Genomic DNA, 20,802 nt, shown 5'->3' on the forward strand with positions numbered 1-20,802 from the left:
CTCGTCAAAATCTGTCTGCTTACGAAGAGATTAATTTAAAGTATGGAAATTCTAAAACGTCCTCCCGGCTCACTATGTCCGTGGTTACATTTCCACGCAGCCTCGCTTTCAATGCTTTCAACTTTTCTTTACTTTAATGGTCAGAATTGGAAAACTAAGCAGAACTTGACCGTCGTATTAATATGTGAGAACTTTTGGAAGGCCAATGAACGCATTTAGACTGGTTTTCTTTGCCCGACTATTCACTTTAATCGTAGTAGTAATTCAAGATAGTCAAGATAAATCCTGATGTAAGCATTTCCCTAGTACAACACACGACATCCAACACCCAACTGCACACAATAGGTTAGAGACAACAAATATGGTAATGATGGATGGAAGGACAAAAGACAGAAGACGAAGAAGAAGAACAGATTATTAAATTATAATTGAATTTTAAACCTTAAAAAGACTGGCGATATCGAGCGAAATTATTATCTAAAATTAAGCAAATTGGCAGTATCTTTTCTTGATAGACATAAAGGAAAATGAAGGGAAATACATTTCCCATGGAAATTAATTAGTCAATCTTTGATTTATGCATGTTTTCATACATTTTACAAATAATTGTCGACATTTTAATTGTTTATAATGTATGGTTTCTTTTTATATAATTTTTATGTAATAATATAAATTACTTCAGCATGTATCCAAACAAGTGTGACACAATATTGTAATTCATGTCAAATCGAATCTACTCATAACGAGTGACAATCATGTTCTTGACGTGCTATTTGGTTATATTTGTTTCAAAAGTTTTATCAATATCATATATGATATAATTCAGGGATAAATTAACATAAATTATTTTCTGTTGCAAAAAGATATCTACTGGCAAAGGTGGTTTAAAATGTTGTATTTACTATGGAAGGGAGACTACTATAAAACAAAACTTCACGTGATATGTGTTTTGTCCACTTTACTGGTGATAAGAAAATCTCATAATGTGTCCCACGCTTATGTGAATGTACAACAGCTAAAATGGTAAGTATATGGTTTTGGTACATGCATAACAGCATTGTGTGTTTAATAATGTTTTGTTAGAACAAGGCATTTGCCTGAAAGGATAGAATTATGCAAGTTCTGTTTTGAGACATTGAGACATGGATTGAATGATAAATGCCTATATATGTCTAATACGAATCGAAAGTAAATATGAATTTTAATATTTTTTATGCATTTTTTTCACATGAATTGACCAATTATATCTTTTCTCCTAAGATAAATCTAAATAGATGAAAGGATATTAACTTGTTGACGTATAACTAAGAAGAAAATGATAATAAAAACTATACCAAATCAAGAAAGACAACTCTTTATTCCCCAGGGAAAACAGACTCTCTGGAATGATATCTCACCAATGTTGTAATGTTAACAACTAATATTATGTTTTATAGCCTAAATAACAAATCTGACAATAATTCATTAATCACTGCTATACATTTAAACATGTATTGTTATTACTGTTTGTGAGTAGAAAATGGCTTCCATTTTGTTGTCGAATTTCACTCATCATGGCTCTCAAAATGTAAGCTTCTACTAATTTACACCCATACTTAGTATTAAGTTATTATACTAAACGTGTTCATTCTGTTGCTTTATGATCCAAAAACGTTTTGATTGATATACTTAATATCTTAAGCGATTGAATATGTTGTGGTGCGTAACTCATTATGAAACGTTTTTGTACATAAGTACATACATTACCAATAGATATGTGGAAGAACACGTACATGTAATTTGTTTTGGTCAGAGTATTATGCCAGTATCTATCTATTTTTTTTATATTGCTAACACTATAGACGCAGATTACAAAAGACCTCACTTTCTTTCTCACTTTCTCACCTGGAAGAGGTACTAGTGCCTTCCGGTCAATATAAAGTTTTGAATGCCATGATCTCAATGTACCTAACACATAGATTTACTTACTTGATAGATTACAATTTCCTCCAAAGCTGTCCATACATTTCTCAATCTAATAAAAGAACAAACTCTGTTCAAATGCATAAAATGACCATGACTCTTTAATTTTCAAAATCTTGTGAGTGCATATGTACTACAAGCTTGTGCCATGTAGTGATGTTATTGGTTATTTATAATGTTGACAGAGCCTGACCAAAGGCAGCCAAGAATAGTACCCCTTGGACTGAAGATTGTGTACGCTAGTGATGAATAACTTTTGAAGAATTTTTCAATCAAAGTTCCAAATTCTAATGACCGACTTTCTCTTTATCAGTTTACAACCCAGAGACAGATTATTATACATGTATATCATTTAACACATGTATACATACTACATTTACTGATATCTACTGTTTTTTCTTCAACAGAACTCTGTTTTAAAGATGAAGAACGTTATTCTTCCAGATTCATCTCTATAGCCTAACACATTACAAGTAATCCATTCATCATGCCTTGGGTGAATGAATTGCTCTGCCGGATACAATACCAAGATCACACAGGAGTGAAACGTCTTCTTCAATCTGGTACATCACCAAATAGAGCATGCGTAGACAACCGTGCACCCCTGCTTGTGGCGATAGACAACAGCGATCTGGATATGGTGAAACTGCTGATTGATCACGGCGCGGACGTGAATGTGACAGATAGTGAAGGAGAAAGTGCCCTTCACTATGCCACTCAGGATACGGTGGAATATGAGGTAATGGAGGTACTACTGAAGGCTGGGGCTGATGTTAACTGCTTAAATATGTGGTCCAGAACGGCGCTACATTACGTGTGTTATGGGGGAGATCTGAACAAGATAGAACTTCTTGTGAAAATACCACAAATTCGTGTAGATATACATGATGAAGATGGAAACACGTGTTTACATGCTTTGATGACATATGAAGAAGGCGAATTTGATGACACAGAATTCTGGAGAAGAGGATTTGATCTTCTCATTGACGCTGGCGTGGATATAAACACCGCCAACCGAACTGGAAAAACAGCTTTGCATATGGCAACTGAACACAAAACTAGTCTGCCAGGCGCAATATTATCAACACTGTTAGATATCAGTAAGGATTTGAAACCTAAGCTTACAGATGCTGACGGAAAGACTTTCTTACATCTGTTCATTGACGGATTTAGCGAAGACAGTGTTTTGTGCAAACTGCTCAACAACGAATTCAAAGCATTTAAGGATTGGAGTCCAACTTATATCAAGGATATCATTAATATGGAAGACAGAAATGGACTTACGCCCTTTCTGATTTTTCTATTTTCATCCAGCCATGTCGATGTGAATATTCTGCAACGCTTTGTTCGTGCTGGTGCAGATGTCAAAAAAACAAATAGTTTGGGAAGAACGCCTCTTCATCGGAAAATGATGGCAGAACTCAGTGGAAATCGCCACCATGTGTGCAAAATACTACTTGATGGAGGTGCCAACACAAATACCCAAGATTACTTCGGTATGACTCCATTATTCTGGGCTAGAACAGAGAAGCAGGTTTCTATTATGTGTGGTGCTGGTGCTGATGTATCTCTCAAAGACAAGTTTGGACGCAATGCCTTGATGAGTGTAATGTTGCAAGGTCAGCTTGGTGCAGTAGAGTTGTTGATACGCAAAGGGTGCTGTGTCGATAGCGTTGATGCTTACGGATCTACGGCACTACATTATGCAGTTTGGATGGATGACGCCAAAATGCTAAAAACTTTATTAGACGTCGGTGGAAATCCTTCGATTGCAGACAGCGAAAATCGAACTCCGAATGAACTGGCTCTTATGTTACAACATACTGAAATATCTACTACTCTAGATATATATGACATGAAAACATTCGACAAAGATACGAAAGGAAAGGAAGTAGAAATCATATACGAAAGAGTCAGTAACTCTTCAAAAGCGCACTGGCTCGGGAATAACCTCACAATTAACCACGAAGATGTTGTAAAATCTGGAAAATGCAGTGATCTTTTGGAAATACACGGATACAATGGCAATGAGTTGCCACAGCATCTTCTCAATAAGCCCGGGTCTGGAAAGCTCTATAACCACCCTGAAACTAGAGAGGTTATAGATAGTGTCAAACGGATTGTAGAACAAAATGTCCAAACGTATTTCACAATGTGATCCAAGATTCAAAAATTCGATCATCCCCATGGGAAGTGCGAGAGAAGGCACCAAGACAGGATATCCAGACGAATTTGATTTTGTATGCTGTCTTTCCGAGTTTCTAGAATATTGTAATATCCGGAGTGACAACGGACCGAAAAGTGAAGACTTTGTTGCTTTGAAACTCAGAGATAACTCCAATTTACCCTCTCAAATGAAAGTATTCTTTGACAAAAACGGTTCCCTTAAGTCTTACGATATCCGGATGGAACTTTTCAAGCTTATATGGGACATATTGAAAGAGAAAGACATGTGGCAGGATGCAAACGTTCTTTTTGAAGGCGATGATATGCGGAATGGGTATGATCACATACCCGTTCTAAATTTCCAAATTGTGTGGATTGGCAGCGTTTTTAAAGGTCTCAAAATAAGTATAGACTTTGTTCCAGCGATACGTGTAGACAGAACTTTGATTGACATTCCCACAAGAGACGAGTGCACAAGTACACAAGTAAAGAACGCCGTTGAAGCAGGGTTTTTCATGTTGTTGCATCCTCCAGATTTCATGGTTCCACAGACCAGAGACGTCTTTAAAGTGGAGGATAATGTGTTCTCTAGAAGAGAATCTATCTACGACGAGGAACTGGAGGTTATTATGAAGAACCGCCTCCGTGTATCTTGTGCGCCAATGGAAGTATCCTTCCTAGAATCTTTGCCGCTCGTAGTGAGAGAAAGTTATGTGTTAGCTAAAATAATCAAATGTGAATGCCCAAAGGTGAAGTTCAATGAAGAATTCTTCTCAGAACTGTATGAAAGAGATCCAGTGGAAATACGGCGACATGAAGATGTCCATTTTACAGGAGGAGAATATAGTGCATATGCTGCTATAATGGCAATGTGTAATGAGACGCCCGGCAGTGATACGGAAAGCAAGATGCATCTGCATAGCACTGAGAATACCAAGATGGAAGGTGAGACGGAGTCTCTGGATTACTCCAAGCAGTCAAACATTTCGGGTGAAGATGTGGATAGTGTTGGAATGGGATCGTACAATGTGGATATATCATTAGATGATATTCCTTCAGGTGATACAGAAATCGCAGAGGAAAGTGACCAAGGATATGAGGCAAATAATGATATAACAAGCTATATGCTGAAAAATGTTTTGTTTCATTTGGTTGGACAGCACCCAGAGCTGTGTGCCAATGATTTTGGTAGAGATTTAGCAGGTGAAGAACGCTTAAATACCACTGTTGATCTGACCATCAAAATATTTGAACTTCTGAAAAGCATGAGTAAAACGGGCGAATTACCGGTGTATTTTCTCCCACAGCAAAACATTTTTAAATTCGCATTCGAGTTTCGAAAGCCGATGGACGAGGAGGAAATGAGAAGGCAAATCAATTCCGACGGAAACAAAAGGGATGTATTCTTGAGCTTGATGTTGTCGATTTTGAAGGCATCATGACGTGCCATGGACTCAATAGTTTACTTCAAGTTAATGACAACAAATACTTAATTTCCAGGCTCTTACTGGCGCGTCTCAGATAAAATGGTATCTTTATCGTCAAGCTGAATTTGAAAAAAATCTATCCCTTATCTGATCTTTGTACAATCATCAGACCACACTACAAGCGGGAACCGCTGCTGCTGAGTGGTAAAGATATCTGATATATTACTTTAAGATTCTCACACCTGGGTCGCAAATTAGAAACCCACATGAGACAATTGTCATTTGATGAGTACTGCACGATGTTATTTCTCCCGGTATTCGCCTTCTTATCCAGGCAAGTCCTTAAATGACCCTGGTTGTTTCAAACAAACTCACAAAACCTAAATCAGCCCTCAGATCGTGTAAGACCTGGAGTTAAAAACTTATGATGTATAATGGTCAAGGATCAAATTTTAATTCTTATTGTACATAATCATTACCACTGTCTATAGTGTTCATTGCCATGAACTTCAGACAACCCGTGCAACATTCTCTTTTTATTTAGTAGAAGATCGGTAAATATATAATTGATATGGATATGTCTGAAAATTAATTGCTGTAACATTGCGTTTTATACCCGATTAAGATCAACCTTTGAACCGGTGTAACGTTGAAAATGGAACCCCGTTGAAAACTGACCTCGGGTCATTTTTCAACGTTGAAAAATGACCCCGAAAACCGTTGAAAACTGAACTTTAAGCGCACTTTTTTAAACCGACCCGTTGAAAATAGACCCCGTTGAAAAGTGACCCCATAAGAACTCGTTTTTACACAACCACACAACACGACACCACAACAACACGAAACCACACAGCATCACACAGCACATCAACACACCAACAACACAAGAACACTACACAACACAACACATCACACAACACTACAAAACACAACATCACACAACACAACATCACACAACACAACATCACACAACACAACAACACATCACACAACATAACACAAGAACACATCACACAAACACGCAACAACAACACACAACACCACAATAACACAACACGACTCACAACACAACACAACATAACAACAAAACATCACACAACAACAGCTAACACAACACACAACACAACCACAACATACAACCACGCAACAACAATACAACACCACCCAAAAACAACACAACAAAATAATACACAACAACACAACATACGACAACATCACACAACACAACATAACACAACACAAAATCACACATCAAAACATCACACAACAACACATCACACAACACAATAACACAAAACACAACCACACCACAACACAACACAACAACAATAACACCTAACAACAACAACACCCGATAACAACACAACATCACACAACATAACGCAACAGCACATCACAAAAACATCACACACATCATAACACAACAACACACACACACACACACAACAACCACACCAAAAACACAAAACACAAAATAATACACAACACACACATATAACAACACAACAAAAAACACACAACACACAAACACACACACAACACACACACAACACACATAACACATCACACAACATCACAACAAACAACACACAAACACACAACCACAAAACAACACAACAAACAACACAACACAACACAACCATACGCAAAACACAACATAACTGATCCATACGCAGATATATAATACATGTATTCTTGTATTGCAGAATAAATATATATCAACAATTACTGAATACCTGACAAACATAAAATCGTTGAAAGTATAATCATAAAAAATCATTAAGAAACAAATTAATAATATCACATAATTATGATTTTGTAACACTATCCCCTGGTACTTGGAAGTGAGCACCACATAGTACAAACCTTTCAAAAGACCATCCGTTGATAGTTTACCAAGGTCATTTTTCAACGGTCATTTTTCAACAGATCTGCCGTTGAGAATTGACCCTAGACACTGTCAATTTTCAACGGCATGTTCAATTTTCAACGGCATTTCGGGGTCCATTTTCAACGTTGAAAACTGACCCGAGGTCAATTTTCAACGGAGGTCCATTTTCAACGTTACACCGGCATTGTGTCAGTTGTTTCTTATTTCTTAGCTAAAAACGTTTTATCCATATCAAGGGACAGCCAAGGGATAGAGATTTAAATTCCTAATGGTCTTTACCTAGTTTTTCGTTTAAGGTCCCGTGTTATATATCGTCGACGGTTAAACACAACAATTGAAATACAATGGTATTATATATGTTTGCTATCATCCATATTTATGAGAAGTTCTTAATAGTCGGTACTGGTCAATGACCAGTCAATCACAGAAAGCAGCCTAGGGGCAGTTTCGTAGATAGTTTAATGTCTATTATCCAAGGGCATTGACCTATGGCTTATTGTGTTTGCTCAAATATAAGATAGTGTTTATCATTTATTAAGTAATCTTATCTGTATAGCAAAAAATATTCCCAGTGAGTTTACTTTTGTTTCCTTAATGTTGTGATGTGAAAAGTCGCCCTTGTTTAGGTTGAAAAGATTACCGATATAAGATAAGTCTTAAAACTAAGAAAATATACCATTTGAAGAAACAGCAAAATAATTTATTATTATTGGTATGCTATCAGTATATCGTCTTTAACAGACCATGCTTCTTAATACAATGTCTTTATACATTCCGGGTAGGATGTTGATATGTGCACAACTTTCTTTGTATTTGATTTACATCAAAATACTTGAACCCAATGACATTTTTCAATTGAACATAATAAAATACAGAAAGAGTCAACATAGGAAAGTACATGTAATTCCACAACATTTGTTTAATTTATGGTTTAAAACATTTTAAATTGTTGACCAAATTATAGAGACAATGACATGTTTATTAAAGCAACATCACAAAACTATAAACGATATATATCAGTTTATCTAAGATTATGGACGGAATTAAGTTATTGTGTATATATTATCACAGAACTGATATCACTTGATATGTTTTCTTTACAAATAATCACTATGTTTTACAATCACTAGAAATTGAGCGAGTAACAACTCCATATCATGTCCTTTTCGATAATCATGGGTTAAAGATAAGTATTTATAATTTGGTTTGTAATAAATCTTGTAATGACAGATAAGGTATACGCTGAATATTTTCCTTCATTATAGGACCACTTTTGTGTATTCTTATTTCATACATTTGAACACAGAACTATTACAGAAATCGCATTGATAAATTATTACACTTCACTCCAGCCAAGCACCCCTTTTGAATTACAAGATCAAAATATCACACTGGTCAGCATTTCAATACGAGGGTTTCGAGATATCAAAAAGACTAGAAAAGTACAATTTACCATCAATAAGTTCCACGTTTCGGTGTTTGTAACGTCACAAATAACTAGACTGGATTAACTACCTTAGTACCAATTTTCTCCGCAAGACTGCGGTCATAAATACCATTTTCAGAGCGAAGCCTAGCGGCGAGTATAAAACTACGGTAGCCAATCCTGTCTACACAAAAATTATGTCAAAATATGACGTCACAATCACCAAAAGATGAAACTAATCGACGGTAAATCGTACTTCACTCACGTAGCTCTAGTTTCTCGAAATCGACGTATTAATGTATTCCTCAGGATTTTTTCTCTGGTCGTTTTTTCTTAGAGTCTGATCTCGCGAGTTTGTGCAGTTCTGACGTAAGTTCCTGTTCCTCGACAGTCTTTCTGGCACGCCTGACAGATTTAGTGGCTACTGGATTTCCTATCCAGTGCAGGTCCTCCAAAGACGACACAGCAGACGACGAGGAGGTGTCAGAACTATCACGTGTTTGTCTGTCCGTACTCCCTCGGACAGAACTCAGAGATCCCGATGATGGACGATGAAAGTTTCGTCTCGCCATCAAGCTCTTAGCCATATTTGGTGCTTCACGTAACTTCCCAGTCTTTGTATTGATTTCGAGGTCCTCAAATTCTTTCGACATCCTACGTCCTCTTTGTTTAGCATATGCCATACCTTTAATGTAAATGAAAGGTTATTATTATTTCTATTTTTTTCCAATATATTTAGTTTGATTCAATATAAACCACAATGTATTAATCAAGATTAGGCTTAGCCAAATAACTAAACACATATCGTTTATATCATTGGCCAAGTCTAACGTAAGACATCCTGAATATCCCAGGGGTTGCTATCATTGTGATAATATCCACCACTGGACTATATCATAGAAAACTTAGGGCTTTATGTTGCGACAACAGGTGAGACAGATTGTTTGACTCTTTGATGTTCATAAAACAATCGAAGAACGGGACAATATGATGACTGTATGGCTCTGATATAAAGTCGAGCGTCACTCTCTGTAATTTTCAAAAGAAGTCTCTGCAGGCCTCTATTTTTCCTCTTAAACTGCCTGCAGGTTCAGTGTGGCTCAGGAGCGAATATTACGACTGTGATAGTAACCTCTTGAATACCGACGATGAACATAAGACTGGTAAAACCAGTACAGTAAACCCAAACTATTATGATTTTGTTATTCCGTCTTTGCATATTACAGAGTTAGCTTCCTTACGGGTAGGTATTGATTGTTACGTCATTATTTTGTGAGCGCAATTCACGTCGTTTTCTCCGAAAAGTATGACGTTACGCTCGCAAACACATAACGTCACAATCGATACCTACCCGCAATGGCAGATAACTCTGTAAAATGCAAATACAGAATATTTAACATGAAAAATAATATATATTACTGGGCTATATTTTAGTTATTATTACCAAAATATATTGATATTGTGGTTCCTGTTAGATTAACAGTTTTACAAATTAGCTGTGATTAGTTATCCAAACTGTAGTTTTATCCTTACTTAGTCAATCCAGATGACTTGGTTTTACATTAGACGCATACGATAGTTTTTGATATCAAATTCAAACGTTAAAGTTACATTTTTCTCTCTTGATGTTTCCGTAAATATTTGTCAAAACGTGAGAAGTATGTGTCTTGTTATATATTGTTTGCATCGAATTGGAAATGTTGTTATTGAATTACAGAAACATCAATACAAAAGATATAATGTGTTACAACGGATATAACACCGCTTTGTATATGTTTGCTATCGCCCATATTTAGGTTGTCATATCAAATTTCTTAGGTAATGAAAAATCATTCTCAACTATTCATAAAACGCGTGTGTAACTTATGCTTTATTTAATGATAGCTTATGATATCTTCGAGTCATAAACATATTTAAAACATGCTAAAGGTCGTAGAAAGAAAATATAGATCTTTGCTTTGACCAATTATCTCCATAACAGACCACAGTAACCCCTTCTATCGAAACTCAAGCACTTCGGTTGAACCTTGGGTTGTAGGGCTGGTCATAAATATTGATATAGAAATAGAAGAGGTTTGGGATATAGAACTAAATAAGATAAGCTGAATTTATCACTAGGAAAACAAACATTGACTCAAGTACACAGGAGATATGACTTCAGAATGTCAGTGTCTTGTTGTTGCGGGACATCTGATGACGTCACTAAATCCTTAAACACGCGAAATTCTTCTTCGCTATTCCTACCTCTGGGAGTGCTTTAACTCTATAATCTATATCAACGACCTATCTGAGACACAAAGTATGGCAAACCTGATCTCTTTAATCAGAGGGCTTTATCCTTCGTGTGATAGGAAGCATGAAGTTCTTTTAAACTGTTTGATAAAAATATCTTCCTACCAAATGGATCTGATAAAATTTGACAAAACCAGGAAATCCGAGTATGTTTTATGACCTTACAACTTCGATATAGCATATGGTATCATCATTTATAGATCTTTGGTGTTAAACAACAAAATATTCAATCATAGCGGATATCATGTGATATAGTAGGTTTTAAATCGATAGAAATAATTGATTATTTCAACTAACGAAGCAAGTTGATCTAAAGTTGTATTTTTATTTCGCGTGCTATGTGCACTTTTCAACGATTTTTAACACTAGTTAATGAAATATCCTGATCGTTAATATCAATAACTAGGCTTTCAAACATGCTTTACGTGCAGTAAATAATATCTGTATGGTAATCACTTTCATTTGTGCTTGAATATCACCAGGTCGGACCGCGATGACCAAGTATTCATAATGCCCCGACATATTACCACAAGACCTCCACGTTTGGGTCGCAGGTCTAATCAAATGTGGTGCAATCCTTAAATGACACTTACAGTTAATAGGACAATGAAACAAACAAGCCAACCCAAAAACTATCACCAGAATAGAACAACATACAATGTACCAAAGACAAAATCCCTGCTACTAATAACATAACTTATTTACGATACCTGACCCCTTAAGACCAACAGCAAGGTCACGCATCATATTTCTCTAAATCATAAATTTACTTTCTAGATGGTTCATACATCACCTCATCTACTCAATGTAATTCCTAAATATAGAATAATGTTCTTCATATACTTACGCGTTCGTGATATCCACACCTTTCATAGTCAGCTTCTTTTGTGATTATGTATTACTTATGACGTAATTTCATGAAAGTTACTTCGTAAATATCTCATAATAAACAACGGGGTCATGACCAATGGTCAATTTATGTTGCTCTTGAAAAAACTGCGTTAACTAACATTACATTATCGTTCGATATTTTAATGATATATATATATTGTAATATAACACTTGCCTGTATGAGCCAGACTCGTCCCCGATCTGTTCCCGAGTCTGGGTGACCCTCGGGGACTCTCTGAGAGGGTGACAGGCCAGGGTTCCGTCGGGAGGTGACGTAGTTCTTCCTCTTCCTCCCCAATATCGCCATGGTTACCCTTTCTCACTTTCTCTGACAAAACAACATGGAAGTTAAGATACATGTATGTATACAGATTCAGGAAGAAAAATGTGAAGTCATTTCCTTATTGCCAGAATGTCAAACATTAAAAATTGAACAAATGTAAAGAAAGACGTAAAATAGTAAAACAATTACTATTTATAGGTTTAGACCTTCATTCATTCACTATGAGCGTTTTGTTACGCAGTGCTGTCTGTGTATTATTTTACTGCAAAACTGTACCGATGAATTAACAGTAAGATTTTTTTATCATTTCAGATGTATTTAACATGTAGAGTCAAGGATAAAATATTCAAAATGTTCATCTTATTTCGGGTACGATCTCAACTTACTTTATGAATTATTGATAATGCTCTATGCGACTAATCGACCGTTTGAACGGCAAATGGATCGTTATAACAAACAACAACTTCAGCTGAATTTTTCAACATACCATGCAAAATCTGAGTAGCACATAGTATGCTATTTCTAGTAGAAGTACGACACAAATGCTTCCCAAAGACTATCAAAAGAGTTTGAAATCTTTTCAAATCACTGAATAATCATATAAAAGAAAAGTGGCAAACATAAGTTATTTTACCTATTGGTAGTGTATTGTATCATTGTGCTATAAAGTTTTCATATCTTGATCCGAATTACAATCTGAATTAAGTTTTGGGTTAGAAGTAGGCCTAATATTTGATCGACACCTTGGTTAGAGATAAAAACCTAACTACACATATTTGAACTCTTCTTATTTTAAGACCGGATCACTTCATTTCAATATGAGGGGTGAATGAGTTCGTCAACAAAGTTCACAAATAGTACTTTATGTAATCAACAAATAATTTATCTAGTTTTGGTATTACGCAACGCTTACATGTCTTTGCCAAAGTTAAACCTACCTACGTATATACGTAGTATGTTAGAGGGGATATTAGGTTTAGCCACTGTAATATATACCGTTATACCGATAACGCAACGTAATTAATAGCGATAGAGTAAACATTTCAGAGCCCATTTTTCACGTTCAGCGCCTTAAAAAGTCTGTATGAATTCGAAAACCAAATATCGGGTATAAATATACACCCATTAGTCACGGCAAAGCCTTTGAGTTCAAACTTCATTAATACTGCTCGTTAAACAGTCTTCAAAAGTATCAACATTCTTCGCTCATTTTCGAATTTCTTGCCTCATCTAACTTATTCATTTATTCACTTTGACAGATATAGCATAATTCTAGTTTAAACACTCACACTTCATTGAAGAAAAAGCACTTGCGAATGCTTAATTCTAGTTAAACATTCGCAGTGTATTGAGAAAAAAAACCCACTTATGAATGTTAAAGGATTTACTAAAGTAAACAAATATATTTAAAATTGGGCATTATACACCAAGATATTATCTAGGCATCAGCAGGGGTTTGATCAAAGTGTTAATTAAGCAATCATGCTCGTCTCCATATTTAAGCATTTAGATAATTACAGACCAACAACTTAATAGAATGCTGGTTCATAAATATATTTATATATTTTTTTGTAAATATCTTCTTCTGAAATAACGTATCTATGCATATGATATGTATCAATCAAAAATGCTATTAAAATCCATATTATGCGGGATAAGGATATGGATTTTATAATTGAAATTAGAATAATCTGAGATGAAATAGATCAACTGCAATTTGTTTACAATATATTTATTTCTTTTGAATTACCATACCCAATTTGCGTATTTATGAAAAATTGCACCTATGTCATCTTCAACATTGTTTGATGTTTGTCCTTAGACTTATAATATATAAATGTTTACCACAAACGACCTAAGGATATGTGACGTTGAGAGATAGTACAGTGTAGGCTATTCTTCGTCTTTACCACATACGGAAATAATTTACATAATAACATAATAAAAAACAAATATAAACACGTTGAGCTCGTACTGAGAGAAGACAAATATTTTGACACTGTTAGGATTGGCATTCCTTAAGCAAAATTAGATGGAATAGAAATTTGCTGTCTAACCAAATCGATCTGTCAAGAAACTTTATTGCTTTCGAAGGGAGAAGACGTTGGTACGTGCTGGTTTGGGAAAGTTCTTGTTCTTGGAGAGAGCGAGGACGGGAGTACATTCAATAATGGGAATATATTTGGAACGGTACGGAAGTCAAATAAACTCAAGAAAGTTGTTGATCGGACCTTCTAAGTGTTTACATTCTGGCGTCAAGTAATCTTCAGTTTTCTTGATCAATACATATTTCTCGATCAATACGGTTTTTACGGTATTATAGGTTAAAAGTCCACTACCTTTCCGAAACAGCTTTTAATTTTTAAAATGGGAATGTAAAACGAGATCGATAATTTTATAGATTAACAAAAGTTATTAACTTACCGTTAATACTACACTCATCATCTTATGAAAAAGATAATTAAAATAAATAAAATTTTAATTTTCATAACGCGGGTCGTCTTATGTTTCCCGCCGTCATCCTAAATACCGCAGTGTTTGAATATTACTGCGCCAGACGGCAAAACAGCGAAATGAATCTACAGTGTTAACATAGTTTACGCAGGAAATCTTGGTGTTGTTACCTCAGCTTAGGCCATCGATACAGTTGTATGTATTTTCTTATGTTATTAATGTTTTCAAGAAACCTTTAAATTTAAATGCAATGTGTAACTTTTACATTATAGCTATGCTGCATGTGAACGAAACTCCTTTCTGCATTAATTGACAGAGTCATTGACCAACGAAGAGGTTGCCTTAATTGGTCTGGTATCTGATACGAGAAGTGGAACTAGGTATTAAAGACTATATTATCAATCTATTTACTGAAGGCAAGCAAGCAAATTCGTAACATTCATACTGAACGAAGGTGCCTATAAACTCTTCAAGGCAATTTTCCCATAAGATAGTCTTGAAAGGTGTAATCGTCTAACAGTAACACGTGATAAACGGTGTCTTAAATTATTTTTGTTGCTATAGTCAGACATAATTAACTCTTCTTGAAATAAAATATCAGTTTACAAGTGTATTGGTTACACGTATTGTCAAGCATAATACGACGAACATCTAAGTAACTTCTCATCATACATGTAACACGTATACAAACTTCTCGTACCAGAAACTGTTAATATGCTATTCTAGAAGGATGGAACAGCTATCTGATGCAGTCAACGTATTTAATCGTACTAATGTATTGTGCCTTTTGCACAATTTATGGAACTATAACTTTATGATGTTCTATACCCTGAATTAGAAAGGAATAATAAGGAAAAAAGAACTCTAAAATTTATAATACTGCTTCAGCGAGTATAATCACACTCTAAGCTAGATATTTATTCTGATATTACTTTGGATGTTTATGTTTGAGTGAACTGAACAAACAGCACACTTTAAACAGTTCATAAAGATTTCCTGAGATTTCGTTGACCTCTGACCTGATATCTCACAGATATCTCATTCATATTCAGTTATAAACAAACTTCCAAATCATGGTTTCAATAAGAAAATGTACCATGTACTTGGAAGCGATACAAATATTCTGACAGCTCATCAATCTTATGTGAAAGGAAAACAAACTCATAGTGTCGTATTTGAATACAAGTGAGGATTGTTGTTGATCTTAATCTTAAAAATGAATTGCAGACGTAATAATGAAAACATTATATAAAGGCAAAACCATATAAAGTCGCAGACAAATACCATGTATGCATTTTTGAGCATACTTAGACCAGATGCTCCGGAAGGAGTAGCTTTCTCTGCTTCATCGGCAGCTCTTATCAAGTGTTGATCTGAAAGCGATTTCAGATCAAAGATCTTTTCCTAATAAAAACACGATGTTGAGATATTTTCACTTGTGTGGACCTCAGTGAAAATTAATTTCTAAATCCAAATCTGAACAGCAATACGTAATTTTATAATGGATTTGTCTTTGTATGTGTGCAGAAATATCAATCGTTTATATACCTTCAAGAAAACCTACTTGGAAGGTCGTTCACATGCCTTCAACCTTGAATACATCTTTCAGTTAATTATCAGATAACTATCTCAGCTGGATGTCACATTCCAAATAGATATTTACATATGTGCATATCGAACGCTTTGATACATTCCTCCTTTATAATACCATTATACATGGTTAATACATCAATCGTCATGTGAATGGTTTGTTCCTACAGTATGTGTTTATTTCTGTATTATGTTGCAATGTTTTATTATCAAAGAATTACTTTTTTTCTGGTTCATTCTCTTCCAGTTTTCAATTCAGGCTTAAATATGTCTATTGTAATCTTATCATCAGGACCAAGAACTGCTTTTCACTTTTTGAAAATATGTACTTACCTCTCATATTATGTACAATAGTGTTCTTCATTTTGTCGATTTGCATATGTCGGAGCTGTTCCCTCAGTTGTTTTTCCTCCCGTCCGAGGTTTGCTGCTGCCATCTTCCTCTCTGTTTCTATCCCCATGGTTTTCTTCTGTAACGAGTTCCTTCGTGCCGAATTCTTTACTCGACAGCCACTGTAACTCTTGCTGCTTTCCCGGATATACCGGTCCACGTCTCCTTCCTTCATTTTTTCAACTTCCCTGACTTGCAGCAAGGCAGATACTGTTTTACAATCTGTATATAGAAATTCGTTAGGACAGTATTTCCAAATCTTGCGTTTTTTCTTGGCAATAATGTTTTGAGCGATGTTCATGTAAGCTAGTACAAAGATAGTCGTAAGTTCTCCAAAAGTCAAGACACTTTAAATCTAGAACATATTTTCTATTTGTTTTACATTAAAAACACCAAATGTATAAAATTATACATGATAATTAGCATTACATTCCGACGTGCAGGTTTATATCCATGATGATCATGAGGCTGGTTGTTTCGCTGTAATAACCTTTTTTCAGTACAGCGTTATGTATGAAGATGAGTATTGTCCTAGCCTATACGTGTCCGCATGGTTGTCCTCCCGGCCTCCTGGTTTGGCTTTTAATGTACTATCTATGTTCCTGGAGAGTCAATATATGATCTGAGTTACCGGATATCTCTGTCGACTACCGATCGAGCGCAACCCTCTCGTCTGTTGTACAGGTAGACCACCCTCTTACCTATATAGTCGTTCAATATATGTAAAATCAATGAGTTAATTGTGACGGAAATCTTTATCGTTGAGCAAATAATTTATGTGGAATTTACAATGTAATGGATTTAGTATTAGCTTGTTTGATAGCGGACATGACTTGTAGTACCGGACGCTCGATACCACCTGTTTACACCCAACATCCGTCCTTTCAAGTAATTTTTATTTGACAAGTTTTGCGTTAGAAAGTGTTTTCCTGTGGATAATTTATGCTCATATAGTGATCTCGACAAACACCGCAACTCCCGTATACGTAAATTACATTATACTCCGGGCACGGGCCTTGTTTACAAATCCAATTAAAGTGAGACCTATTTTGTGACGTTGTACAAAATATTGACTCAGAACAAACAATTTACTATAGGGTATTTCTTAGGCGAGTTTGCTTCTTACCTCCACTAAGCGTATGGCAAGTCCCAAGGACTCGTCTTTGTCAATGTGTCTCCTCACACGCAGTTAATCAAAGTAATACTTAGACTTTTGTCACAATTTGTCTGAAAACGTATACTGTAATCAAATGTTTAATTGTTCGTCGGTAAATAAGAAAGAAGACATTTAACCGACACAGCAGGTCATACGGTTTTCTTTAAAAGAAAGAGTTCGTTGTTTTCATTTTTAACTTTGAGTTGATTTAAATCTAATTCAAGGCCGATTATTTTCCAGTTGGTGTATGTTAGGAGTTCCGTCATTGACACTTGAGATCATTGGGCGGTTCTAAAATGATAAGTGACGCATATACAAGTATAAACATTTCTTTGGAAGATTTAAACAATTGAAATAATCATGTCCAAATACAGAAGGGGTTTATACAAGAGCTCAGACCATGAATTCTTTTTTATTTTATTTTTTTTGCTTAAAAGTCCAACACAATCACGTTTTTTTTTTAAATTTTTTGTTGTTGTTGTTTTTTTTTTTTTTTTGTTTGTTTGTTTGTTTTTCTTTTTCTTTTTTTATATGTTTGTTTGGTGTTTTTTTTCTCTTTTTCCCCCTCTCTTGTGAATTACAAAACGGTAATGTATTTTACATAGGTATCCTTCTTGAAATTCCAGTTACATATTTGTGCACTTTAAATCTACGTCAATGTTATGTTATTGTATGGAAAATGTGGAAATGTATATAATATGAACTTATTTCATTATTCAGTTTAACGCTTAATATTCTGTCTGGTAAAACAGACACTTCTTTGGAAAATTTGGTGAGGAGATCAATATCGTGATATTATAATAAAACGTCAGCGAATCTAACAAACATGTTAAAGTGCTATGATTGCTTCAGTAAATATTAATGAGGTATTTTGTGATTGTGCCTAATAAACGAATACCAAGCATCACGTACAGATGATGAACACGTCATTTTGAAGACATGAGGACAAACCGTACGTTTCACACTTACTCATAGAGAAAATAAACAAACTTAATTATAAAAATTCCGCAAGTGATAGTCTCACCCTGGATACATTCTGTAATAAAGGATTTGACAGAGACTAAAGATGCACAATATCTTTAGGTTTAAAAAATCCACTCCATGATATCAAATAAGATTACGAATAAATATAATATAAAGATACCTTGATTAAAATTGTTAATAACCAAAATCAATATAATAAAACAAACATTGAGTTTACAAGGGTACCATGAAACAGACCATGTGTTTAAAAAGATACGGCGTCTTTTGTAGGATGATATACAATTACATGAACAGCATTTAGCATAATATTACAGACTACAGCTGAGAGGTAAGGGATCATTTAGGTCACCTAAAAATACCGTTTCATACTAGTTAATAGGACACAATACAAGAAAATGGCAGAATGAAAATCACTTTACTTGAAATAAATTCTCAAAGTTTAAAGGATGGCCTTGATGTATATTACAGCTAATAAAACAATTAGAGATAACATCAAGGCGGTTCAAGGACGGTTTGCCACTTCGGCTAAAGGAAGACTTGGTTTTCCATTTTCTCTCTCTTTAAGCAACCCTTAAAGAAAAATTAACCCGGTGACCTATGATTTTAATGCGGTTTTTCTGATCAGGGTATACCTAAAATCAAAATATCAAAAAATGAACGAAATCCTTGATAGGAAATCAGAAGGGACGATCTACCTTAACAGTTTTTATAGTGACGTACATCTGTTAATAGATTAGTAAGTCCCATTACTCCAACAACAACAACAGGGAATGCACAAAAAAGGAATCCAATGTGCAAAAGCAAAAATATATAGGAGCAGGAACAATTATGGAAGATGTAATAGAGTAGTTTGGTTCACATCAGGCCCTCCTTAGAAATTAGCAATGAAGCTTACCATAACAAAGAGAGTGGGAGTGCTGTTCGTCATTACTCCTACCACAACTTTAACAGTTATTTAAAAATCATTTTGCATGTCATATTGTCAATGGTAGAACAAAGCTAAACGGATTTTCTAAATTAGGATTAAAATATACATTTGTCAATGTCATGTAAATGACGTGGAATTACACATATGTACGTTTGTAGATTTCTATTATTTATATATGATTGATGCAATCACTGCCATTGATTCTGACCGATAACGTAAGTCCCGCTTTGACCTATGGTTTATCGAGTACATTTGTCTGACACATTGCTGATGCTAATTATTAATGAATTTGTGACAAAGTATGTTTTAGATTTTCATTACACCGTATAATACCTGTCAATAGTTTGCCATTGTTCGCGGAACGCTGGCATCAGTGACAACGTCCGTCTCGCTAATTACCTGAGACTAATTATACAATTACATACATCCGGGTAATACAGCTGTACCAACGCAACTCAGCCATTGATTGTGTCAAAATAGATTTCATCGATTGGCTAATATTTTCTGGGGTGTCAATTAGCGCGATGATTTCACACTCTATTGTTGTTAATGTATTCCTATAAATTGTTTTCATCGAGTTACATAACTTTGTTGTATTTGTTATATCTACCGGAGCTTATCTTAATTGTTAACGGTAGGTCTGCAATAATAAAACACTGTTAATTGCAACCGTTTTGTATAGGCAATTCCAGATATTGATATTTTTCAGATATCATAAATTAACAAGCTGTCATGTTAGCATCTTTGTTTTAGTTTTAATAACTATTTAATATATTGTTCACGTGTTACATGAAAGTGCAGTTGTCATATTACCAGAAGCACTACCATCTCTGGGTCGCATGTTTGAAATACATATGAGGCAGTTGTCATGTACTGACTGCATGTCGGTAGTTTTTTTACCGTTGTATCATAAATTCATACATGTATATGGTGCTGATTATCACACAGATAATATATGCCAC

General features: G+C 35.1%; 2 protein-coding genes across 3 annotated transcripts; one reads left to right on the forward strand and one right to left on the reverse strand.

Annotated features, from left to right (window-relative positions):
- The first annotated feature begins 686 nt into the window (after positions 1-686).
- Positions 687-6,975, forward strand: LOC138325315 (uncharacterized). The gene is given in 3 exon segments (XM_069270878.1): positions 687-1,023; positions 2,370-4,093; positions 4,095-6,975. Coding segments are annotated over 2 exon segments (3,120 nt in total). The 5' UTR covers positions 687-1,023; positions 2,370-2,449; the 3' UTR covers positions 5,571-6,975.
- Positions 6,976-8,117: 1,142 nt separating this feature from the next.
- On the reverse strand, positions 8,118-17,631 carry LOC138325325 (uncharacterized). 2 transcript variants are annotated; one of them, XM_069270898.1, is made up of 4 exons: positions 17,202-17,631; positions 16,716-16,994; positions 12,231-12,383; positions 8,118-9,557 (listed from the first exon to the last, which is right to left on the reverse strand). In XM_069270898.1, the coding sequence occupies exons 2-4, from the start codon at positions 16,945-16,947 to the stop codon at positions 9,178-9,180; spliced, it is 765 nt and encodes a 254-aa protein (XP_069126999.1). In that variant the 5' UTR covers positions 16,948-16,994; positions 17,202-17,631; the 3' UTR covers positions 8,118-9,177. The 2 variants fall into 2 exon arrangements, with proteins under 2 accessions (XP_069126999.1, XP_069126990.1); XM_069270889.1 differs by having other exon boundaries at positions 16,716-17,631.
- Between the last annotated feature and the right edge of the window lie 3,171 nt (positions 17,632-20,802).

The sequence above is a fragment of the Argopecten irradians genome, chromosome 1 (genome assembly GCF_041381155.1).
Source record: "Argopecten irradians isolate NY chromosome 1, Ai_NY, whole genome shotgun sequence".
Lineage (NCBI taxonomy): Eukaryota > Metazoa > Mollusca > Bivalvia > Pectinida > Pectinidae > Argopecten > Argopecten irradians.

Coding starts and splice junctions, on each gene's coding strand:
- LOC138325325 (XM_069270889.1), bottom strand. CDS start 17,073: ATGAACATCGCTCAAAACATTATTGCCAAGAAAAAACGCAAGATTTGG. Junction 12,384..16,715: donor TATTGTACATAATATGAGAG/GTAAGTACATAT, acceptor TTGTTTTGTCAG/AGAAAGTGAGAAAGGGTAAC. Junction 9,558..12,230: donor GACGAGTCTGGCTCATACAG/GCAAGTGTTATA, acceptor TTTACATTAAAG/GTATGGCATATGCTAAACAA.